A 26788-nucleotide genomic window follows, 5' to 3' on the forward strand; every position below is an offset into this window, starting at 1 on the left:
TGCATAATTCAAGATATTCAAATAGAATTTCAATTTCAAATCACGAGGTAGCTCGAAAAATAGAATCGTCTTCGAAAACACACAATTATCACTGCTGGTGTTCTTTTTCGCATTTTATAGTAAAAGTATTTATAATATATATTTAAGATCAAAGGTTTACCTTGAGACTGAATGTAATCAATTCTTCTAAACGCGGTTTTGTGACTTGAATATCGGTGATAATATTCGGCAAGCACAATAAATATGTTAGTCATTTGTTTTACACCTGTGCGCACCTTAAGCTGGTAATTATTGAAACGCGCGCAGTAGAAAATGAAGACATTTAGATGTGTGCGATAAGTATAGTCTCTTTTGCCTAGATTTTTTTCTTTTTTATAATATTCTATATAATTGGAAGAGAATTAAATGTTAAGTTTCGTATTAGGAAGGTTGTTAGCGAGAGGTGGTGCTAAAGCAACAGCTTGTTATTTTGAAATATATCGCTTTCATATACTAGTAAATCTTGATTTCATCAATTAAAGGACGATTTGAACTCTACCTTCAACTTAAGAAAAGTATCATAGAGTTTTAAAATTATGGTTTCACAAGTTTTGGCTCAAACTTCTCGAGCTATTGGGCGTAAATGTGGCCTGAGTAATGATATGCTTAAATCTAGCAAATGGTCTGTGAGAGAAGTTAGCAGTGCACTAAAACAGGGACGATTTGAAGATATACCTGGACCTAAGTCTCTTCCAGTTATTGGAACATTATGGCAGTATCTCCCATTTATTGGTAAGTTAAAAGCCTAGTTCGTTCCCCGAACAATTAATGACAACTTTTCATTTTTTTTCTACTCCGCTGCATACTATTTTGCAGTATTATCCATTGGTGTGGGTAAGTGAAGAGATAATTTCCGCTGAAGTTTCTTAGACCATATTATAAGCAACTTCGTGTCATTAAATTTTACATGCTGCGTTTGCCCATAATTTGTGGTTTAAAAGGTAATATCGAGTGGAACTCAAATACTTATGGCAAAGCTCCCTGATAATGGCACTTTTCTCTCTCTTTAATTTTTTCTTTGAATTTAGGGAAATACCGCTGGGATCGTCTTCATCGTAATGGATTACTGAAGTTGAAAGAATTTGGCCCAATAGTGAGGGAGGACATTGTTCCAGGAGTGTCAGTCATCTGGCTCTATGATCCTACTGATGTGGAACATCTCTTTCGCATAGAAGGCCGCTTCCCTTGTCGGAGATCGCATTTAGCACTAGAAAAATATCGTTTAGACAGACCAACAGTTTACAATTGTGGTGGCTTGCTTCCCACGTGAGTTTACTGGACAATTTGTTGTCTATTTAAGTATTTGTTTAACATCGCATGTTTTTAATGGAGTTAATTATTTACATTGAATTATTAACGAAAATATTATTTTTATAAATATTTATAATAAATGTATATTATTATCAATTATGTATAAATAATAATATTATAAAATGTATACTGTAAATACAAAATTTGAGATAATTCAGGACTGTTGATCACTGCACTGCCAAATGCTAATGGTATTGAAAAAAACTCCAGAAGTAGATGATGCTGCTATGTTGTTTTTTGTATTAGTCTAATCACATTAACTCAATCATGAAAACTTCCTTATAATCAATAAACTTTCCATTCTCATGGAATGGCTGTTGTACACTTTAAATTTTTTGTAATTTTTCCTTTACTTTTCACCAGGAATGGCCAAGAATGGTGGCGAATACGCTCAGCTTTCCAAAAAGATCTTAGTCGTCTCTCCAGTGTCCGTTTGTACCTTTCAAATACAAACGCAGTACTTCAGGAATTCGTTACTCACACTCATGATGTTTACATGAATTTGGATGTGGAATCCAGCTTATCGGTGAACCAAAAGTCAAAAGATTTCCTGGAGAGTATATCATGTCTATTTCTCGAATGTGAGTATATAGCTGCATGCATATGGGTTGAATTTCATTAGATTATTTGAATATTATTTGATTGTATAATCTTATGCTACTTAATTATTTCTTGTATAATTGATCACCTTTATACTTAATGGTTATGTTATATCAGTCGTCTTTTTATGGTGTTCTACCCAGTACTAGTTACTGATTAGAAAATGAAATATTTCAATATTCAAAGAGTACGTGATAGAGTACTGTTCAACTAGGTACTAAGCTGCTTACAAAGGTCTTCTGTTCATATTTGTGAAGACTATTAACTATTTTCCTAAGGATTGGTGTACAATAACAATATTGAACACAGGGCAAAAGTAGTATTTAAGAGCATTTTCATATTAAAAATGGATACAGAAAAAAGTATTGTAAATTATACAAAATAATTGAACCAAAATGACAGTATATTACAAATTGCATTCTTGAAATTAATTCAGTTGTAATAATGTAATAGTGACATTTTTATGATTAACAGACATGATTGGTAATGTTATCTTTTTCTCTAATTTTTTGTTGGAAATGTGAATGGTTGACATGTGTTTCATGTATAGTATAGCCTTCAATGACTTGATTGAAAGGTGATTTCTTTCTTCTCTCAACTGCAAAGTCTTGAAAGAAAGACACTAAACTTTGTGTCGCGGGCTGTGTTAAAAAAAATACTCTGCAATCTTGATTAATTCAGAGTATTGTATACCTGAAGCACATCTTAATGAGAACTTGACCCATGGTAATCACACCTAACTTTTTATCTCTAGTTATTCCAGTTATCTAGTCTAAGTTATTCTGTGCATATGATTTCATAAGTGCATACAGCTTAATCAAACTAATTGACTGAATCTCTTTCAAAGGTTTGTATTTGTATCTGACTATTTTAGGGAAATTTGAACATCTTTCTAAGGTTCAATACTTTCAAGCACCCAGTCAAAATGGCCCAGTTAAGAAAAATATGCATTCCATTTCATTAGATAATCCCTCTCCCTAGTAAGCATCATTTAAGATTTCATAACTGTGGGTACCCATCAAACAAAAGAAAATTGGTTTGATCTCAGTGATTCATACATGTCAAAGAATCTTTCAGTAGATATCTGGATAAGGTTATAGAGCTAAAATACAAATCTCTGAAAAGGTCATACTGGGCACTTCTCAATACTGCTAAAGTGATGCACAATAATGACAGATAGTCAAACTACTCCAAAAAGTCTCGGGAAGTTTGGAAGATTGTTACTGAATCAGAGAAATTATCCATGCCCCAACCTCATCATACGCCTAACCCAAATATAGCTGCAACAGATTTCAATAATTATTTAACTACTCTTCCATCAATTGAATAACCTACTAATCAGTTGAATTAAACAAATATTTTGAATTCATCCACCTCATTTTTTCTCTTTCCTTGTTCTGTAAACAAACTTTAAATTGCTGTTAATAGCTGTGGTAGTAAATACAGTGCATCCTTTGATGAAATACTTAACTTTATCATCAGGCTTTGTTTTCATTTAAATAAAGAACCTGTGTTGCATCTCAATAACACTTCTTTTATCAAGGGCATCTTCCCCTAAGCATTAAAAACCTTAAAAGTCATTCATCTTTTTTTTAGAAAAAAGTCAGTCCTGTGGATCTTAACTCCTATTGACCCATTGCTATTCAAAACCAATTCTAAAAAAATATTTCAAAAATCCTACCATTGAGGGTTGGTTCCTTACTTAGAATCCTCCGGCATATTGACCCCATATCAACATGGCTTTTGAAAGAGCAAATCCATCACATCTGCCATATATGATGCAATTAATCATCTACACAATGCTCTGGATGATATATTTAATTGCTGTGCTTTATTTTACTATACTGCTGTGCGTCAACTATAATATATTCTCTGAAAAATTACATAGGATTGGTGTTAGAGGCTCACCAAAACACTGATTGAAGGTATACTTACAATACAGAGTTTAGCATGTTATTATCTATAAAGATGGAGCAAAATATACTTCTCCCCCTAAAATAATCAATCAAGGTGTCCCCCAGTGTTCCATCCTTGGGCCTTCACTCTTTCTAATATACACATATTATTGATCTACCCAATATATCGAATAGTGTGCCTGGCAGTCATCCCAATTTTTATGCTGATGACATTAACATTCTTATTACCTCGGCCTCACCTCAACAAATCCATCACAGTAGCAGTCTTGTAACCGAGAAAATTCGTCATATTTGTATGGTCAACCAAACTATTAAGCTGGTGGAATGAATGACTCATCGTGGTGACAGTGAATGACAGCCCTCCTTGTAGCATATCATTGTAAAGATTGGTTCTACCAAGGCTCTGCCTCATTAAAGCACAGTATTTTGTCTCACGTTTTGGTTCATTTCTTTGTAGGCTCAGCCGAAGAAATTGTGAAGACAACTGATTTAAGTTGATGATGGGTAACTTTAGAAAGATATTTTAAGGATGAGAATTATAATGGCAGACATTTTGATGGCAAACGGACAGCTTATTGGCTAAGAGGAATATTTGAGGAAATATAATGTACTTTATTTATTTTATAATTTTTTTAAACTATTTTTTCATGTCAGCGCTGCTAAAGTAGAGCTGACGTGAGAAAATAGTCGCAACTCTGTACCTGAATGCTGCCCTTTAAAGAAGTAACTTATTTGACCCTTTACCCTTACATACCAGACCAACTAACAAAGTAGAAAGTTCTCAGGTGTAATTCTTTCTGATGTTAGATAATATATCAGCCCAGAAGTGAGCTGGTATCTGTGTGGGCATCATAGATAGCAGATGCTTTCCATGTTTGAGCCAAGAAGGTTGTGAGATTGTTGAAAGGTATTTAGATCCCTATTTAAATGCAGTATGCATAACCCATAGTGTGCAGAGGTTGTTTATTCAAAGGGAATGTTATACTGTGTATACCCATCTTTCTTTAACTCAAATTACAGGTTTTATGCATACCCAATTCCAATCTCCCAGCATCTTCACTTTTCCCTGATTGCCCTCATATTTAAAACAGTGCAAGTGATGTAAACAGCTGCATGCTTCCCACAATTAATAATATTCCTTAAATAGATAAAATAGTTCGATATAATTTTGAATGAATATTATGTATGAAGCTTGTTTTCTGTTCTAGAAATTTTTGTGTCATAATGAAATACATTTTTAAAGTGAGTTTATAATTTATGTTGCAGTGACATGCTTAGTTGCTTTTGATGTTAGAATGGGAAGTCTTTCATCTTCTTTAGAAGAGGATTCCTTACCAAGAAAATTAATTCAAGCTGCTCTGGATTCAAATAGTTGTATATTGTCAACTGATAATGGGCCACAACTGTGGAGATTTTTTGAGACTCCACTGTATAGAAAACTGAGGAAATCACAGGAAATAATGGAAAGGTAAATATTTTTTCTTGCTTTAGGTCACTAAACATTATTATGTACATTAAATTATGATGAATTAAATGGAGTGCCCTTCAATGAGGGCCCTAAGACATTTAGAGCTAATGATCCATTGTGCCATCTTCCCTGTTGTGAACATCCATAGAGACGCATCGCTGTACTGAAGGCCAGCAGGTCCCTATAAGTTTGTCCCTAATCTCCTTAAGCTTTAAACATGATGAACCCATATGTGTGGTTTTTTGATTCCTTGCTATAGCTGGACAGTTGCTTAATATGTGGGTTCATCCTTCTCTTCACACCTACATCCTGCACTATCTGCAGGTCTCACCTCAGTCAATAGAGACCATTGAGAAACCCTACTATCATCCTCAGTTGGCTTCTATCTGAGGGCACAGGAGTCTTACAGCTTTTCTTGGCCATACCCCTGCATGGAGTTTTGCATGCTTTAATCCTTACATATTCTTCAAGATTTCAGAGGAAGGGATTATTTTCAATCCCTCTATCTCTAACACATCGGTGAAGTAGAAGTATGTGTATTCATATTTAAACACAGATATAATAGTACTTTTCCACAGATTTTTATTGGTATGGTGGCTTCAATGTATGCAACAAACAAACATCCACCCTTCCTCTCTATTTTTAGTCAAACTAATGTTGCACAAGCAGAAATCCTCCCTCACTTTCCACTCATTGCCCTCCCAGCACTCTACTCTCTATGTTTTTATAGTGCAATATTGTCTAACCCCTCACTCACCTTGACGCCCACCCTGCCTTTACTGACTGGTCTTCTCCACAGGCACCCATGTATACCCACCAGTTACATTTAAGCTATGAGGAAAACCCCCTACCCCCAATTTTATGAATATATACTTGAATTCCCTTGTTCAGTTTTTGTACCTGTTGATTCCAAAGCACCATACATTTTGTTGTACTGAATATTCAAAACTTCCACAAAGTGAAGCGTGAAGAACAATTGAACTCATTAGAGGTATGATTGGCTAAGAACCAATAAAATAACAGCTTTCTCTTACTTTCATGATTTATCTGGTATTTAATTTCCAGGTATGCCTTCATGACCAGACACTCAAAAAAGTTCCAGTGTATTTCATCTACCTATACATCTCATTCAAAGTCTCATAGCAAACAGATATTATTTGTTTTATAGTTAGTTAACAGCTTTTAAGGGCATGACTGTCAGTAAATGTATGCATTGACCTTCCATCTTGTCAAAAAAATTTGTTGTCTTTGCCATAACTTTGTGGAATTTGCATAACATATTGAAATGTAATGAAATAATTGACTTTATAATTCCACACACTTTATTTAAAAAACATGACCCAGGTTTCGACGTTGAACGTCATCATCAGGTGGCCCTCATAGAACCACTCTGGCTATGTATACCTTCTGATCATAGGAGGGGGGGGTTGGTCAGAGAGGGAGGTTGGAGGGGTAACCTTTTTACCCCTCCAACACATAGCCAGAGTGGTTCTATGAGGGCCACCTGATGATGACGTTCAACGTCGAAACCTGGGTCATGTTTTTTAAATAAAGTGTGTGGAATTATAAAGTCAATTATTTCATTACATTTCAATATTCCATCTTTTCCATTATCCTTGATGGTAAATGCACAGACCATCATGGCATACTGTTGAACTTACTCCCATGGAAAGCCTTCTGGTGGACTACCAGCACACACTCCAGCTCCAGACAGTCCTCCCCTCCTGGAGTCATGAGTGTATCAAACATCAGCTCCTATATGGAATAACACAAACACAACTCACTTGTACATTTTTGTGGCCCCAGCTACCTTCATCAGGGCACAAGGAGTCACTGGCAGGAAGATAATGAAGCGAGGGAATACTGGGAAGGGGCAGGGTGAAATTTAGGGGCATACATAATTTGTGATTGGTTGTTGAGAGGAAAGTGTCAGCTAATGGGAACAATTTAGTCCATGGGGGTGGCAGGATTTAAAAAAAAATAGGTACCAGCTGACACTAGAGTACTTAGTTGGATTGCTGTGGCTGCTGGTGGGAGGGAGGAAATGATGGATATTTTGTAGCAATTGTTGAAATTTTTGTTGTGGGTAGCTGTGTGTTTGGAGGGGGGTGGATGGGTTATAGGATACATGTTGGTTTTTGATTCTAATGTTGAGGGATGTGGTACATTGGCCAATATAAAAAGGTGGGCTGAGGGTACATTGTAGGAGGTATGTAATATTTTTAGCAATGCAGGAAGAAGTCGGGAAGGATGGGAGATATTTGAGCAGGACTTGTTGCGGAAGGGAATTTGTTATAAGGGTGGAGCAGTATGATTGCATGGAGTCTGAGGGATTTTGGGAATTAAGAGTGGATTGAGAAAGATGGATTTTCGGATTTAGGTGGATTTTAGTAAATGAAAAAGATTTATGTACTTTTAAATGTTACAGTTAGGCATTTAAAAAGTTGGTTGGTGGTGGCTTTGTTATTGGATAGGATGGGAAAAAGATCTCTAAGAATAATATTAAGAGACTGCATGCCAGGGAAGTAAATTATGCAGATAAATAGACTCATATTTCTTCTCATGGGATAATTTAGGAATATATGAGTGTTTAAGGATTTTTTTGTGCAAAAGGGAGTCCGGAAAACCACATTGGATGAGAGAAGCATGGAGGCATTTTTCTCAGTGGGCGATAATGCATGGGCTCACTTAAAGATTTTATCTCCTCCCTCGAGACAACGTCCTCTGTTTCCTTCACTTCCACCATTTCTTTGCTCAAGTTATATTTTTAGATGCACAAATCTCCCTCCTCTATAACAAGTTCCATACCTAAGTCCATATGAAACCCACAATCAAGCAATTATATCTGCATTTTAATAGCCATCATCCTCGCCACAAAAACAGCCAATCCCATAATCTCTTTCTATCCTACACCACCATATCTGTAACAACCCTGATTCCCTGAATAAATTCCTCTCAATATTCCATCCATAATTTGGATTTTTATTGATAGCTCTCTACAGGTGATATTTTTTTGACAGAATTGTTTCCCAGCATCTCCAAAAATATTCTCCAAATTGTTAATATTAAAATCAAAAATCTTAACAATTAGAATAATTTCTGTATTTGAATATTTCTACTTATAGGTCATAGTCATGAAGTGACACATTTATAAAATTGTCTCTGGCTAATTTGTTAACATATTGCAATTTTCCAATAATGAAAATATTACTGGTTAAAACTAAAATATATTTTAGAGAGGTTTCTTTAGTGCCAATGTTAATAATGGGATTATGGATATGGAAACTCCAATATTAGTATTCAACAATTTACGAGCTGAATTTACTGAAAAAAAAAACATTCCATTCAAACTCATAAAAATCCAGAGCAAAAAATATCGCTATTCTGTTACAAATATTGGATTCAAGCGAATATTTATATGAAATTTGAGGAAAATTAGAGGAATGGTTTGGATAATGATTTGTGTGTTGCATAGTTGTTTTTATTTGTCAACAGTGTTGCAGTAGAGTTTGTCTCCCTCAAGAAAGCTGAAATGAAAGGAAAAGATCCCTCAGAATATAAATCTCTCCTTGAAATATATCTTTCAACTCCTGGCTTGGATGAAAAAGATGTTGTTGGAATGGCAATGGATATGCTTCTAGCTGGAATTGATACGGTGAGTTTTTTTCTGACTGTGACTTTGTTTATTTTGTGCATGCTTCACAGTGTAATTATATGAAACAAATAATGACTTCTGTCAAAAAACTTTTGTGGCAAAAGAACACTAATTTCTGCCAAATTACCTTTTCTGCCCAGGGCTGAGTCAAATTTATGTGCTGCCATTGATGTAGTACAACAAAATACCTTGAAGTGGTGTTTTGTTTTCACCAGGGTTTCATTCCTACACTGACTCCTGTGATTGCTATCTTTATGTTTCCTTTGTTCTATGTGGAATGAATAAATAACCTTGAAATTAAAAAGTAATGGAAGAGGCAGATTATAATGATATAAATTGATGCTACCCTGTTGGTCTTTGACTTTTCAATTTAAAACTTAAGCGTTTGTCCACCTATCTATCAAAGGTGGTTTCTGTGGAGAATAGAGAAATTAGAGGAAGAGAGGAAGTTACTTGGTGGAACTCTGAGATACCCATAGAAAGTGGATAGAGAAAATAATGAAAAGTAGAGGTATGTTGATAGAAGGTGTAATACTCATATTCACTAACGGGGCTAGAGAAGGCGAGACGGTAGGTTTTCTAGACAGCAATGAGTCTTGTAAAGTTACAAAAAAAATGGAGAAAGAAATAATGTATGGTTAGCAATACATGATTATGTGATACATAATAATAATAATATTCATTCATCCAAGAGACACAGTGCATAGTAATAATACTGGCAAGTGCATAGGATTTGTCAAGTACAAGATTTACAAAAATAGAAATTATTACAAAAATAAGAAATATTACAAAATTAGAAAATGCTACAAATTTATAAATTACGCCTCAGGTATTCTTTGACACTATAATAACACTTTTCAATGAGCAATTCACGAACCATTTTCTTAAACACAGGTACACGTCCTTCTCTTTTTATGCATTCAGGTAGATTATTATATAGTTTTATACTCGTAGACTTGGGGCCATTTGTAGCCAAGGTTAAATTGGTTGACCTCACATGTAGGTTGTAGTTTTGTCTCGTATTATGTAAGTGGATGCTGTTATTAGTTTCAAAGTCAGCGCTATGCACTTTAACAAGTATTACACATTGATAAATATATACACAAGGTACAGTTAACAATTTTAACCTTTTAAAAAGAGGTTGACAGTGAGCATAATATTTTTCATCTCACATAACTCTCACCATCTTTTTCTGTAACTTCAGGATACTGAGAAGGTGAGAGGGTAGTCCCCACAGTACAATTCCATATGAAATTCTTGAGTGGAATAACCCATAATATAATGTCATCAGTACAGTTTTGCTTACAGAGTGTTTTAATATAGATAGTAAGTAGAACACAGAATTTAATTTTTTAATTAGGTTCAGAACATGGAGGTTCCATTTCAAGTTACTATCCACATGAATTCATAGGAACTTAAAATGATTTACTGTGTTTAAGTTACTACCATATGTTATTAAAGAGTTAGTGTCAATTATGCTGTGTGAAGACGAGAAGACCATTGCTTGACTTTTTTCAACATTAAGGAGCAAACTGTTTCCTTCGCACCATGTAGACATACATTTCATCAGCAGGTCACCAGCCACAGCCAGTTCACATAAATTTTTACTGGATGTCATAACACTCACATCATCAGCATACATAACACATTTTTTTGTACCATTGATCTGCAGCTGCCCATGAAGAGTAGTAATAGTTGTTAGAAACGGTCTAAATTCTTAAGTGGTGATTTTCTGGTTGCTAGAATTCAATGGAAAACTGAATGATGGCACTGAGTCTAATAACCTATCCTCTTATCTTGAGCTCATAATATCACATACCAAGAGGCTTAGTTTGGGCTAACTTCTAACCTCACATTTTAAACATAAAATTCCACTTGGATGAAGATTTAGGGAAAAAAGTGGCGAATTTATCTGATTTTTTGAATTCCCCTTGGGACTGTCATTCCTTTCTCCAGTACTTCCCATGCATCTGTAGCCATTTCTTCTACGTGTATATCGAAAAGCATCTTTGATAATGGGCACCCTTATCTTATCCCTCTTCCTCACACTGCTCATCCTGACTCTCCGTCTGCCTCTCACATTTGAGCTGCCTATTATTTATGCCTATCATCTTGCTTTATTGGACATACTTCTGCTTTACAAAACAACCCTCCTTATTCAAGTTTTGATGGGCCATTTCTTAACATTCTTAATCAATGTCTCTGACAGCGATTCTCTTATCCTTGTGAATGCACTTTGCCTTTGCTCACTGTGAACTATTAAAATATGTGCTGCAATAGAAAATCCCACAAGTTGTGAGGTGCAATTAGTGATTAGGTTTTTATCAGCAAAAAACCACTAGCCAATTGAAATCAATAGGCACCTTTGTGAAGTGTACCAAGACAGAATAATTAGTGAAGGCAGTGTGCGGTAGTGGTGCATTCTATTTAAATATGGCCACACCAATGTTCACAATGAGAAGTGCAGTGGTCGGCATAGCCTTGTGACAGATGAAATGATGGTGAATCAATGAAAAAATTCATGAAAATCACCACCACCAAGATGGTGAGCCCCTCCCACCATCATGCCAGGCTGAAATGTTAGTTACTTTCTTGGCAGCCATCGTATATGTAAACGTTATGGCCCTCTATCATTATCATATTGAACCTCTAGGTAATCTTTCCATCTCTCTTGGTTTGATTGATACTTTTCCTATCATATCTGAAATTGTGGGCATGGATTTTTTCTTCTTAATTCATGATAGTTTTATTACCTTTCTGTACAAGGCATTAATTTCTCTCTTCCAATGCAAACTCTTAATACCCTTGCAATGCATCTTCTACCACACTTCTTACAGCCAATTAGTTTCTTTCCTTAATTTATTATATATCACTTTGTATTTCCTTTTTCCTAATTTTGTGTTAATATTTTTTCATTTCCTTCTCTCATCTATCTTCCCAATCATTTCATATGTAATCCATATTTTCATTGCTGTGTTCTTATTAGCAGTTCCTATAGTTTCGTTTTCAGATTTTGATATTTCTCTTTTGATAAGTCTCCATTTTTCATATTTTACACCTGTCTGTCTGTCCTCTCTTATTATTTTTTCTACTGCTACCTGGTACTCATTACTTTTTGTTCTGGCTAAAGCTTCTGCATTTTGTAATTTTGGCTTTCATGTGATACAAATAGTTAATATATAACTAATAAATGGATACATTGTGATATACATGTACTTACCATAATTATTTTTTAAAATATACTGGTTAAGTTGGGTTTTGGATGGACATAAGTCACGCTACAATACAACGACAATTCCCTTGCCTCTACTAGCAAAACACTACCTGACATTCAACTCTATGATAAGCCCCTGTTCAATTCCCATACTTCCTTCCACTATTCATTCCACCCAACATACCTATCCTATTCCAACACTGTCCTACTTCGCATAACATTTTCCCCCCCTATCACATAGTTCAATATTTCATTACCAATCAAAGTTTAAAGTTTTGAATTTCATATTAATTTTAGTTTGTTAACTGTTCATTCATGGGGGAACAAATATGTGAAGATTTATCTTCCTTCAAATTATGTATTTATGTCATTTAGGGACTTAAAAATTTCTTTGCGAAAATTAGTTGATACTCATTTTTTAATGCATTTTGAATTCTGTTCCCTCCCCATGGACTATCACGTTGACATGGTGAAAGGGCTTGCATGTTCTGTTGGCCCATTAGCGTTGTGCTAGCAGGAGCAATGATAATTGCTCCTGGTAGGGTCACTCATGCCAGCTATGTTGAAGGGCAGGATTCCAACACTTAAAGCATATGTTTCAAGTTTGAAGACACTACGTTGTTTAGTATTTGTACGGCAGCCATCAATAGTGAACGTTTTCAGTGAATTTGTGAAAATGGAGAAAATTGGTCATCGTTACGCGATACAATACTTTTAATTGAAAGGCCTCAGCCCAACCAATATAAAAGCTAAACTGGATTCTACTGTGGGTGAGTCTGCTCCTTTTAAAACAGGAACTATTGGGTAGCAGAGTTTAAACGAGGCCGTATGAGCTGTCAAGACAAGCATCGTATTGGTCGACCAAATGAAGTGACGACTCCAGAAACAGTGAAGAAAATCCACAAAGTGGTACTGGATGATCGTTGGCTGAAAGTACGCAAGCTAGCAGACATAGTAGGCACTTCAAAAAGTGCAGTATATCGCATGTCAACTAAAAATTCCGACATGAGAAAGCTGTGTGCAAGATGGGTTCGTTCACTCAAGCAAAACCAGTGCCGTGAAGATGTTACAATTGAGTGTTTGGCAGAGTTTCACAGCAACAAAGCAGAATTTTTGTGCCGTTTCATAACCATGGATACTTCACACCTGACACAAAAGAACAATCAAAACAATGGATTTAAAAGGGAGAACTTGCTCCAAAGAAGGCTAAGACTATTTCATCTGAAGGCAAGGTCATGGCATCGGTTTCTTGGGATGCGTAAGGGGTAATTTTCATTGACAACCTTGAAAAAGGAAAAACTATCAATGGAGAGTATTATGCAGACTTATTGCAATGTTTGAGCAAAGAAATCAAGCAAAAGTAGCAGCATTTTGCTAAGAAGAAAGTGTTGTTTCATTAAGACAATTCACTAGGTCACAAATCCGTTACTGTAATGGCCAAAATTCATGAATTAAAGTTTGAATTGCTACCTATTGCAACCTATTTGCCAGATTTAGCCCCCTCGAATTATTGTTTGTCCGCAAACTTGAAAAAATGGCTCAGGGTTCAAAGATTTTCCAACCGTGAAGAAATGATGTCGATAGTTAATGGCTATTTTGAGGAGCAAGACAGTTATTATTATAAAAGGGTATCGAACTTATTGAACATCACCGGGAAAAGTGTATAGAGCTGAAAGGAGATCGCATTAAAAAATAAGTACATTTTTTTCCAAAATTTTTGTTTTCTTTATTGGGTTGGGTACTTTTGGGATTGCCCTCATATTTTGGTGCCTTAGAGTTTTGAGATATCAGACAGACTGACAGAGGATCTCATTAACCGCCCATTCCACCCTGAATGATTTCCAGAGGGCTTAGTACTATTTGAACTGTATAGTGAGCTCATATCAAACTAAACTTCAGGGTTGAAGATTTTGCGATATGATACATTAGTGGTGATGGTGATCCATTTCTAAAAATATAGTTTCATTTTTCAGATTAGCTCACATATTTGACATTTATTACTTTCATGGATTGGTTCAAATTTATCCCTATTGAAAAATTATATGATTGCTACTTGCAAATGTTGAAATGTATATATGTGCATTGATCTGCAGGCATACCACTTATTATTGAGATCCAGCCCATGGTTTAGCAAAACTTTTACATAATTGCATCATTATATATTGTTATAAATATGCATAGTTGTCTTTCTGATTGCTAATATGTAATTACTTAATGCGAATAAACCATGTAGAATTTAGAAAATATATTAAGATTATTAACTGAGTGAAATTTAACCTGTCGATATCTTATAGTAAGATTTTAGATAAAGATTTGAGTCAAGAGTTAGAAGTTTCAATTTTTTGGAAAAGTTGTTTGTTAGCCTAGTGTACTTGATTCAAGTGGATTGAAGCTTAATTTCTTAGAGCAAAATGAGTTTTACAGATTCTTGGTATCCACCCCTTAAAATTATCCATGTTGTTTTGCTTCTATTATGAAAAAAATTACTTGTTCCGGATTAAAGTAGAAACAAAACGTCAGGTAATCACTTAAGTACCATTACAATACAATAAAGAAAATTCTGTGAAAAGTGAATTTTCTAGGCCATTGGGAATATTATTCCTTATTTACATTTTTGTCATTTTAGTATGACCTTGATCCCAAAGTGTGTCATTGTACTGATTCATTGCATATATGATTTTATACTTATACTATTTATTTAATGTCAATCTTTATAGGCCACTTACACAACAGCATTTTGCCTTTACCACCTGGCCATAAATGAAGAGAAGCAAGACCTTCTGTATGAAGAAGCTGTGAAACTTCTTCCCTTTACAGCAGGTGTGTAGATTGTGATTTTAAGATATCAGAAAGATTAATGATTATCATTTTTGGTATATAACCCTTTAAGGTTGGTTTTGAATGGACTCTGCCTATTCAACAGTACATTTCCTTTCCTCTCCTAGCAAAATACAACCTGGCATCCAGTCTGACATTACTGTAAACTCTTCAATTCCATATATGTAGATCCTTCCTCCCTTCATAATGTCCAAAATACCTATTCTTTGCCTACTCCTTCCCTGCTTGCCTACCATTCTGCCCTTTGTCACAGTCTTCAACACACCATCACCGATCAAAATGGAAGATCAAGATGGTGCGGTGGCTATCGTACTGGCTTCCTACCTAGAGGACCCGGGTTCAAATCCCGGCGGTGTTGAATATTTTACAGTGGTATCTCGATCCCTACTTGAGGTGCTTTGTAGAGGGCACTTTGAGTGAGTGCGCCGTCCTTTGGATGGGACGTTAAGCTGCTGACCCCTTGGCACCTTTCGCAAAGAGTAGCCTAATGCCGATGCCGGGTTTCTCTCCACCCTTCATCCTTCCTGTCCATCCTTAACGGTGCAAATGACCTCAGCTGTCAGTCGCCTCCCATAAATACTACTCTACCTAATTTCTAATTCTAAACATTCTAATTCTACTCCCCTACTCTACTACTACCAATCAAAATGCTCTGCATCTATCTTTCCTTACTGCCTTGGAAAGATCAATGTTAAAAATGCTCAATATAATGCCTAATACTAAGCTGAATAATATGTGAGTAGGAAACATTTATTTAATATGCATAAGTGTCAATGGAGAATGAGAACGCCATGATTTTCATGATTTTTTCACGGATTTTATATCTAAATAAAAATCAATCCTTCACTTTTCTAGGTTTTCCTAGTTCCCAATTGTTATTTATCATCAAGAATAATAACCTTATTCCTTACTTTTTTTCCAGATATGTATATATATTTCTACACTCTTTGTACTCACACATATTCATTGTAAATTGAATGTCATTATCTTGTTCTTTTTTATGTTATTTAGCAATCAAATGTAATTATATTTTCATTGAATGTATTTGATGATGGGTTAGATGTAAGAAGGGACTGCTGCAGTCTCAATCTTGCTCAAAGAAAGTCTAATTATTACAGATAGTGAATTACATCATTTTAACTGATAAATACGATGAAACTTTTGATCATCAATGCTCACATGGTGGTGAAATCGGTTTCACTAGTGAAATTTTTTGAATCTATGATATTATCAGGAATATTATTCCAAATCCTTGTTGCCTAATTTATTGCTGATAACAGATAAATTAAGATACCAAATAGAATACACACTAGAAAGTAGGATAAACGAGAACCAGGAAAAGCAGTGCAAAAGATACTCCCGTATAGACATAAATAGTGATCCCCACCTAGTAATCATAGCAAGCCAACTTTGCTACAAGAATATTAAGAAGACCAAACAAGAGCCAATCAGCCAAGAGCCAATTTTGAGTCCCAGAGGTGGGACTCAAAATTGCTGGTGGAAAAAGAAAACAGAGAAAGATTTGCCCCAGCCACTGACAGCAAACTAGGCGATGAACGAGAGAGGTGCACTGAAGAGAAATGGGATGAACTGAAGAGGGCAATCAAAGAAGTTATAAAAGAGCCACTGGTGAGAAAGAGAGCCGATATGAAGAAACCATGGATCACGATGGAGATAAGGGAACTAATAGAAGAAAATATAAGGACACCAGGAATGATGATGAGGAACTGATCTAAAAGAAGCTTATGAACTGTGTGTTAATGTATTAAAAACAAATTATACTAAATTTTAAAAAAGAAGGGAGGTGCCTCAGTTAGACCTATGCATAAAAGGCCAACCCATAGAAAAGGTACATAGCATCATGTTTTTAAATTTTTCTATCAACGAGTCCTTCAACTGAGGAATCCATACAAATGGCCCATGTTCCAGTTTGGCAAAAAGTAGATTTATTATATGAAGTCTTACAAATATTATAGATTTAAATATACTGGCAATGGTTTACTTAGGCAACTTTCAGTCACACATGAAATAGGGAATTATTTTTGGGGATCATCGCCTGGCCTCCGTAGAGTTTTTATAATGCAAAAAAAATGTATTAGGTGTGCAGTAAAAATACTGCCATGGCAAAATTGCAAACCTTATTTTAAAGATTTGAAAATTCTAATTTTACCTTCTCCATATATTTATTACTTCTGTACGTATGTTAAGGATAATTTGAAACAAAAAATCACCAATGCTCAAGTACATGGGCATAATACTTGACAGAGTGTTGATGTATATTTGTTCTACCACTCTTCTGCTATATAAAATATGAGTCCCTTTCATGTAACCATCAAAATTTTCAATTATCTGCCACATGGCTTAAAATCTGCTCCTTATAGATAAGGGTACTTTTAAGAAATATCTCAAGCATTTTCTGATAGATAAATGCTATTATATTGTGGAAGAATTTGTGGAGTCTTGGAACATAAAAGAGCTGATTGTTTGTTCTCTGACTTATCCTATATTTTACTTTGTAAAGTCCTGGGACCAATAAATATTATTATTAATACTAATGAAGTGCTATCTCAAATTCAAGAGGTTAAGAAGGCAATGGAAATTTGATGCATAGATGGAAAATGAGCCTGGAATTGCATTCCACCATAGAAAGAAATGGAAAATCGTAGCAACACATGCCCAATCGAAGAAAGATGGCAAAAGATTGAGGGGATCATTAGAAATTGTAGCCTGGGTTAAATGGGTGAACTATTATGCAGATTAAGATGAGGATATATAAACGTTTAAAGCATATTTATTATAGAAAAGAAGTGAATGCCACAATAATAGCAAAAGAGAATCCTGCCATCATTCAAGAGAAAGGAGACTATTTATTAGGGATGATTTTGAAGCTAAGTGAAGGCATTGGAGTAACCATGTTCTAGGGATTGATAAATAAAAAAATCGGCTGTATTCAAGTTTTTTGGATCAATTGGTTATATTTATATGAGAGAAATGCCAGGAATTCAATAGGAAAGTACTATCCCTAAACTAATAAATGGACAAAATAAAATCTGAAAACTTTTAACAAATTAGTTCAATGCCCTGATTAGTAGCTTGATATAAAAGAGCAAGACAAATAATTAACGAAGATTGGAGGGGAAAATAACACTAGTACAAGTACATAAGTGAGAATCAATTTGGATTTAGAAGTAGAGGAAAAAGAAGAGCAATTTTAGTATCTGAGAACAATTTTAGAGAATAGTATACATCGTCGACTGACACAAAATTGACCAAATCAATTGGACATATCCTTGGGTACGGAGTTTTACAGAACGTCATTATTGAAGGAACCACCTTAGGTAATTTTAAGCGCTTTCTGTAATATCACAGACACCCATTAAAATATTTAAAAGAATCACACGTTCAGTATGAAGGTTTAAAGAAAGCAATTTTCATTAAGATAAGGTATGAGTTTACTTACATGCCGGTGCTGAAATTTTGCGCACGCCTACGTTGAAAGAAGACTTGCTTTATTATTGTTGTATTAAATTGCAGTTTAATGTAACAATAAACTAACTTTTAATAGGTTGATAATTGCGTAACTATTCTTAGACGAAAGAGTCAGTGATGAAATTAGGGCAATTAACTTTTCAGTGATCAAGGATACTTGTAATTATTTTTCCATCTATAATGCCTGAAAAAAGCAATAGTAAGCTTTAAGTAAGATTTCTCCTGGACCTCCATTTGTATTAAGAAAACATAATTATTAGGCACATCTGCCCCACCAAATCTTCACGTAATTAAAGGGCAATTCATTATATTTAAGTCAGCCCCTTGTCTATACTCTGACTATTAATGCATTTATATGACATCATAATGTTGGTAATACACTTTCCGACCAATCCGGGCTACTTCCGTGAAACAAAAGAGCTGTGAGAGGGTTAGACTCCAATTCAAATTGTGCTGTACACCGGGCGGTGCGTTACTTTGGTCAAACATCCATTTTGAAAAGCCGTTGAAAGTTGAAGTTTGAAGGAATATTGTAGTTTTTTTCAATTTTTCAAGTAAATGTGATTAATTGTGTGTATATTTAACATGAAAATGTTATTCTTTGAGTTTATGTATGCACTTGAACTAGCAAAAATACACGTTCGTATATTCCTGTTGAAATTCAATGGATGATTTTATGTTTTGAGTCATAGTTATAATTAGAAATTATGAATTCTTTCGCAGAAATTTTGCTCAGGTTTAGTAGAAGAAAATTTTTAATATTTTACTGCTTTGTATTAAGTATTTAGTGTTCTAATAACTATATTCCTGTTATTCTCCTCCTCCCAGCCTCCTTACGTAGGCATAGTGGGTTTAAAATTTATTTTTCGATGCATTTTGTCTACCTTCCCTGCTTCTTTGGTTAGGTTTGCCTGGGAAAGGTTCACCTTATTTCCATTTCATGAGAATTAACTTAAATTACTCAAATTTTATAATTTATGATATTAATATGCACAATATTTTGAATATTTTCAGATGAAGAAAATGCCTGTTCCCTAATCACAGAAGACACTCTCTCCCAAGCACACTATGTGAAGGCTGTGCTAAAGGAGTCAATGCGATTAAATCCTGTGTCTGTTGGTGTAGGTCGGATTCTGCCTTGTGATGCAGTTTTCTCTGGATATGTGGTTCCTAAAGGGGTTCGTTAAGAAGAAATTTTCTCAATTATTAAAAAAGTAAAAGCAATTTCAATACACAAATGTTGTCTGCTGCATTATTTTTTTCATTTTGATGAAAGAGTACAATGAAAAATATTTAATTCCTTTAATTATTTATCATGGCTAGACAAAGCAAAAGCACCATTCTCATGTTCAGATTATGTATGTTTTTGAATGAATTGGTATCATGCATCAGAATTACATTTACATTGTTAAATTTAAATACTTTTATATTTTGTCAAGAAAGCACAGTCCACCCCTAGTAACTATTGTATTTTCTGTGATGCAACATTTTTTTAGGTAAATTACCATTATGGTGTTAGCATTGCTCAGTGTCCATTCCTATATGTATTGTGTATGAAAATGTGTGCCCAATTATTTGTTGAAAAATATCAGTGTTGTTCTCATGTGCCAATATTATTTTTGTAGAGGCCTAGTGTAACAGCATAGCCTATAGACCAGACCCCAACATTAGGATGAGATGCATTCTGGAGCTCTTGTAGGAACCACCTATGAAAATATATAGAAATGTAAATGTTATTACTGCAGCTACTTTATATCTTTTCCTTTTTGAAAATTACCCAACCAAATTTTCTATGGAAGCTTCTTACTACTTACTCTACTCTTTTATGAAAGTTGTTCATGAACTGCCTAAAAAAATTTTCAAAATCAGTTTTATTTATCTGCGTATCATATGCTTGGGTAACTAAGGTCATTTGGGCTGGTTTTTAAGAAATTTAGCATCCAGGAAAACTACTTCTTGAAATTTACGGTCGAATATGTAAATAAATATTCATTGTCTCTCTGACAATATAGCACCATCTTGTAGGAACCAAGTTTCATAGCTGCTTACATTGATTTGATTTAATTTCAAGTAAAATAAATGTGCCTGGTATTTTCAAGCAGGTATGCATCATTATTCTGAAGAGTTTCATTTTCTTCCATTGTGTTTATTGGCCTAATTTTATTTTGTGTATTTGCGGAAGAAGTTATGTTGTTTATAAGTGTAACATAGCCAGAAACTAATGATTTGCTACATTTACAAAGTAATCAATCATAAAAATGGAAAAAATAGATTGATCCAAGCCCAAAAAATCAATATAAGTGATAATTAGTCTCTCAATGAACATACCTACTTATTATGAATGGAAGGATTAGAAAATTTTGACCATCTAATTGACAAAAACTTTTAACTTGATGGTCAAAATTCACTAATACTTCCATTCATAATGAGTAGGTATGTTCATTGCGAAACTAATTATCACTTATATTGGTTTTTTGGGCTCGGATCAAAAAAAGTTTTTGGCCTAATCAGCAAATATAAATTTCCAAAGACATATGCTTATTATAAACATGTATGAGTTAGTGTTAAATCTTTTTTATTGAGTTGTCAAACTACTCTAGGCATTACTCAAGGTGGATTTTACTCATGAAAATACAAGTAGGATAATATATATCAATTATGTATGTAAGATTTTTTCTCCTGAATTAACTCCTGATGAAAACCCATTTTTCTTTCTTTTTACAGACTGTGGTTGTAACTCAAAACCAAGTCTCTTGTCGGTTGGAGAAGTATTTCAGCCAACCGGATATGTTTCTACCAGAAAGGTGGATTCGTGGTAATAGCCATTACCAACAACCGCCAAGTCCATATTTGTTATTGCCTTTTGGTCATGGACCTCGTACATGCATTGCAAGGAGATTGGCTGAGCAGAACATTCAAGCTCTGCTGTTGAGTGTAAGTTCTGAATGATTGATTTGACATTATTATTTAGTGATGATCTGATCTGATTGGTGTCCTTTGAAATTAGGGGTGATTTGTAAATGCTCTCCCTTGGAATCATGATAAGGCACTGACTTGGCATCAGGCTTTCCCTGGGTCAAATTTTCTATTAGACTATTGCAATAGTTGTTTTTGATATTAATTAGATTCTGTGGGGGCAAGTACACCCAATTGAGTGAATAACCATAAAAAAAAACTTGGCCATGTTTTATGCTCTTTTCACTGTCCATATAATATTGACTTTAAACCTTACTGGGCTTGGCGGAGTCATAATTTGGATAAACTTACAATTTTGCACCTGCTTTGCCTCAAGAAGAAGATGCCATATGCCAAACTGGTCTTTCTGTGCACCAGGCCATAATTTGACCCACAAGAATGGGATAGGGGCAAAATGAATGAATATGACCCAATCATAGTGTGGCTAAATTGAAGGTGCCTTTGCCAAATGTGAGTCCAAGCCATACTCACTCAACCACCATACATGCATATATCATATCATCACTTGTTCCAAAACTTTCCCACCCAAGGTCTTAAGTTTTATTTGTGTTCATCTTTATCTGTGATGTCAGGTAAATTTCATTTAATATGTCTGTAACGAATTTATATTTAATAATTTGCTGGATTGCATATATATTGAATCAGGCAAACCAATTCTGTTTTTTTATAGAAGCATGAGTTTTCTAAACTAATTCTAAATATATATGATGCCCATTAAATGCCTTAAAAGTCTTCTTATAAGATGCATCTAAGGTAAGAAGAAGAAGTTTTACCCAGCCCTCTAAAATGGTGATTCTCTCTTTTGAGAATGACTTGAATTACAAGGGTAATCCCAGAAGTACCCAACCCAACAAAGAAAACAAAAATTTTGGAAAAAATGTATTTATTTTTCAGCATAATCTTCTTTCTGCTCTATACACTTTTCCCAGCGATGTTCAATAATTTTGATGCCCTTTTTATAATAAGAACTGTCTTGTTCCACAAAATAGCCTTTCAAATAAAAGTGTTGTATCACATAATGATGACCAATTTTCTTCATTTTCACAAGTTCACTGAAAAAGTTCACTATTGATGGCTGCCAAACAAATACTAAATAATGTAGCATCATCAAACTTGAAACATATACTTGATAGATAGCTTACTTTTGAATACAGTGATATTTTTTAAACAATTACTGCCATCCCTAGGTCAGGCAGGGTACTTCTGGGCCTTCCCATGTAGTTTTTATTCATATTCTTCAGAATTAATTTCAAGCTTCATGTTAACTTCAAATTAATGCAAACATTGTCATAAAGTCTGAATCTCAATTAATTATAATTTATTTTTTAGTTTTATCTTTTATACCCTCTATCTGCACATTTCTATTCCCATAAGTGTTAAAAGTATTTCATCACTTGTGACATAATCAAAGGAAATGTATAAAATGAAGATCCTAGTAAAATTTTCATTTGCCAATTTCCCCAAAAAACTAATGTATAATGTGGTCCAAACAGAACAATATTGAAGGCTGTGGTGAGAATGGTAGAATATGGCAGAAACATAAACACAACTTGTTTATGTTTAAAAGCACTAGGCTTATGATTTGTGATGAATGCACAGAGAAAATTTGTAAGGATCCCACAAAGACTATAATGGAAAATACTTGGAACTTTATATGGAACAATTGGGTAAAAATACCAAAATAGTATGTTTGGTGGTTGGATAAATGCTGTTGAACACACAATGCACAGTCATCTTCACATAGCATCCCCTGAGTATTTTAGTGCTAGCAAAGTGCTACTCGAGAATTTGACCTATTTTAATCCCTCTTGTCCTGCTCTTATCCTCCTGAAGTGATCATATTACTGGTGTCAAAACTTTGACTTAGGAAAACTTTATGGTAGAGCATGTGCCATGTAAGTCATATCAGGCATATTGAGGGATAGTTAAATATCTACTGAATTTTTACTATTTTAACTGGTACTGGTCTAATGCAGCTATTCATTTGCAGAGTGCAGTTAAATATTGGTTATTTGTTCCTGAAATATCCTTAGAAAAGGTATGCCATTTGAATAAGGATTGGTGTATAATGGCAATATAGGACACATAATAAAAAATAAGAATTCAGAGAAGCATTCATTTACAGACAAAAAAATTTATGCATATTTATAATTTATGCCTGGGTCATCTCCATAAGTTATATTTTGCACAAACATTAATTATTAATAAATTCAGACACATCATTTTTTTATGAGTTATGTCTCTTATGTCTTTGTATTTCTGTGGTGATTCATTATATAAGTTTAGTCCCATTGATTTTGGTCCTAGGCTTGCAGCTTTGGCTTGATTGTATATGATATGTAGGTTTAACTGGGTTATGGTGACTGTGATAGTGAGAATTTGTGTGGAATTCTGTCAAATGTTGCTTTGTGTATGTTACTATGAATAGAACGTATATGGATCAAAGTAGTAGGAGCCCGAGATGGGTAGAAGAAATTGGAGGCTTAGATGCAATCATGTGTGATTAGCCTTCTTTTGAAGTTTAAATATGATGCAGGAGAAAGAAGATGAGCCCCTAAGAATTATACCATCTGCAAAATAGGATTAGATAAGGCTATAGTAAGGTATTAGTTGCACGTCTTTGCTCACTGTTTTCTTCCAAGTTCTTCAGAGGAAACATGCTGAACTTAATTTTTCGTTAAGGCAATTTATAGGGGTCTTCTATGTCAAATTTGACTCCAAGTAGGTGCTAAGAAATTTTGGGGATGTGATAAATTTTATGTTTTGGCTTTTCACTGTTGTTGGACAACTTGGTTTAGATGGGTGGAGAGGAAAATGTATTGATTTGGCTAGTTTCAGACTATTTTCTTAATCTATGAGTACCTACGACTACTTTAAAATTGCTTACTTACAAATCAGTTGTTCTCAGGATTCACTGCTGAATATGAATTAAGTTTATGAAAGTAAAATAAATGTTTCAAATTATTGAAATGATGAGCATGCAGAGGACTTGATATCTCATCTTAGACAAGGAATTTGTAAAGAGTGTAACAGAAGGGAAAATGGATGAAAAGATCCCATGAGGAAGGCTAAGGGACAAATACATTAGCCAAATAATGAGTCATGCAGGATCACAGAGCTCCTAGGGCATAAGAGAATCAGTGTGGGAAAGGGAAAAACAGAGGACCCATGGTCCATCAATTTTCAGATTAAAGGATTGGTGATTATGAACATTTTCAATCACATCTTATTGTTCTTACTTGACCCTTTCCATTCTCCTCATGTAATAATGCAGTGGATAAATAATTGAAGAGCATTGGATTTTATAATGTATTGGAAAATAATAACTGTAACATTCAATTAATATCTCGGAGCACATGGCGAATGGAGTGTTGGGGTGAGCAGTGCTGGGCTGGGGAATAAAATAGGGATGCCAATTATCATTGGTGACTTCCCATATATATGTAGAGGAAGTGGTAAGAGAGGCATCGGAAGGACCTGAGGTTGAATTAAAAGTAGATGGAGAACTCTTAAAATAAATTATATTTTAAAATATTCAAGTGATTGTTAGCAAAGCTGACAAAGGGTTTCAATAATTAGTTAGCGTTTTGCAGGATCAGGTAGATATGGGATGAAAATATCTTATAAGAAAATGAAGTTAGTAAGATTCTCAAGATATTGGAAGGCTATGCTATATGTTAACTTGGGGGGACATATATTAGAACAGGTGAAACAACAGTTCACCTATCTGGGAAGTATTGTGGAGGAGGGTGGGGAGAGTGGTGGGGGACATTAAAAGAGGGATTGTGTGATGTAAAGAAGTGTTTATGAAAAGGTGGGAGTTGATGATAGGCACCTTAATTAAAAATCTAAAGAAAATACCAATAAGTATTTTAATTTGGAGTGTAGTTTTGTACAGTTAAAAAATTGCTTGTTGAGGCAGGATGATAAGCGTCGATTAGATTCTTTTGAGATGTGGGTATCGAGAAGAAGAGAAAAACAAAATGTATGGAAAGGAAACAAATGATAGAGTTCTTGGCATGGTCGGGGAAGAGGAACAGCTGTTGGGAGACATTTTTGGAAGGCAGGACAAGTGGATGCTGGAGATACTGGGATGCAATGGAATGCTGAACGCAATGATAGAGGGGAGAATGCTGGAAAAGTGAGGTAGAGTAAGGAGCATAATAGGCATTTTGGATGAAATTAAGGGAGACAGAAAGTATGTTGAGCTAAAGAATGGGTTATAAATTAGTTTAAAGATATGCGAGTATAGCATCATATTAACTAAGACTTTTGAGTTCCAGAGTTTGTGGTCCCATGGTCCATCAAAAATTTACCCTATGCCAAATGGCTGTGAATATTAATAATAATATTTTGGATAAAAATTTGCAAATGCTATGGGTTAAATTCCTGTCTTTCCCTTTTTAATTTAGTTGATGAAGTCAAAGTTAGTCGTATATTCAAAGGTAATATTTATTTGTGGTGGTTAGTTATTGGTGATTTTTAATGAGGTTATCATTCATTTCTTGCAGATGATCAGAAATTTCAAAATAGAATGGAAAGGAAAACCTAATTTAGACTGTTTATCATTCCTTATCAACAAACCAGATCAACCATTACACTTTAAGTTCACCCAAAGGAAGTAATAAATGAATGGCATAATGAGCATTTATATAATGTGAGTATGATTGTTTATTCATAGATGTATACATTTATGTCTTTAGTTAAAAAAATGACAAAATATTAAAAACTGAATAGTAATGATATGTGCATTCAAAATCATAGGTGAAAATATTGCAGTTTTTCCTGGAAGTGTACAAAATTTCTCTTATAATATGACATCATATTATTATTATTACTTTTTATTTGCCCAGAGATCACAGTACAAAAATACCAGGTGGGTGGTGTATGTACATGATATAAGGCACATCAAAGAGGAGCAAAGACACAGGCTTAGTTAAGATACATAAAAGAAATGATGCTCATAGTTACATAAATGTTTGTTACAAACCCATGAACATTGGCTGTAACATGCACATGCAATATCAAATTCAGAAAAATCATTGATCATTAACATGAATCAGACCATGACCAGTGCTAGAAACTAAAAGTATGAACTTACTGGTTGGGAATATTGTTGAGATATTCGTCAACCGAGTAGAACATATCGCGCTGTAGATATCTTTTTAATGTATGCCTGAATGCAGCAGTTCTCTTTGTATCCTTGATACCTTTGGGTGGTTTGTTATATAATCTGATGCCCATTTCATTGGGTCCTAATTTCAATGCTTTAGTTCTTATAT

General features: G+C 34.5%; 1 protein-coding gene across 1 annotated transcript; it reads left to right on the plus strand.

The window, feature by feature from the left end:
- Positions 1 to 350: 350 nt before the first annotated feature.
- On the plus strand, positions 351 to 26131 carry LOC139686893 (cytochrome P450 302a1, mitochondrial-like). Its single transcript, XM_071583968.1, has 9 exons — positions 351 to 771; positions 1068 to 1305; positions 1714 to 1931; positions 5133 to 5334; positions 8830 to 8989; positions 14921 to 15023; positions 19545 to 19708; positions 21255 to 21464; positions 26018 to 26131. The coding sequence occupies exons 1-9, from the start codon at positions 576 to 578 to the stop codon at positions 26129 to 26131; spliced, it is 1605 nt and encodes a 534-aa protein (XP_071440069.1). The 5' UTR covers positions 351 to 575.
- The last annotated feature ends 657 nt before the right edge of the window (positions 26132 to 26788 follow it).

Source organism: Hetaerina americana, unplaced genomic scaffold (assembly GCF_022747635.1).
Source record: "Hetaerina americana unplaced genomic scaffold, ioHetAmer1.1.p SCAF_15, whole genome shotgun sequence".
NCBI lineage: Eukaryota > Metazoa > Arthropoda > Insecta > Odonata > Calopterygidae > Hetaerina > Hetaerina americana.

Coding starts and splice junctions, on each gene's coding strand:
- LOC139686893 (XM_071583968.1), top strand. CDS start 576: ATGGTTTCACAAGTTTTGGCTCAAACTTCTCGAGCTATTGGGCGTAAA. Junction 772..1,067: donor GCAGTATCTCCCATTTATTG/GTAAGTTAAAAG, acceptor CTTTGAATTTAG/GGAAATACCGCTGGGATCGT. Junction 19,709..21,254: donor GATATGTGGTTCCTAAAGGG/GTTCGTTAAGAA, acceptor TTCTTTTTACAG/ACTGTGGTTGTAACTCAAAA.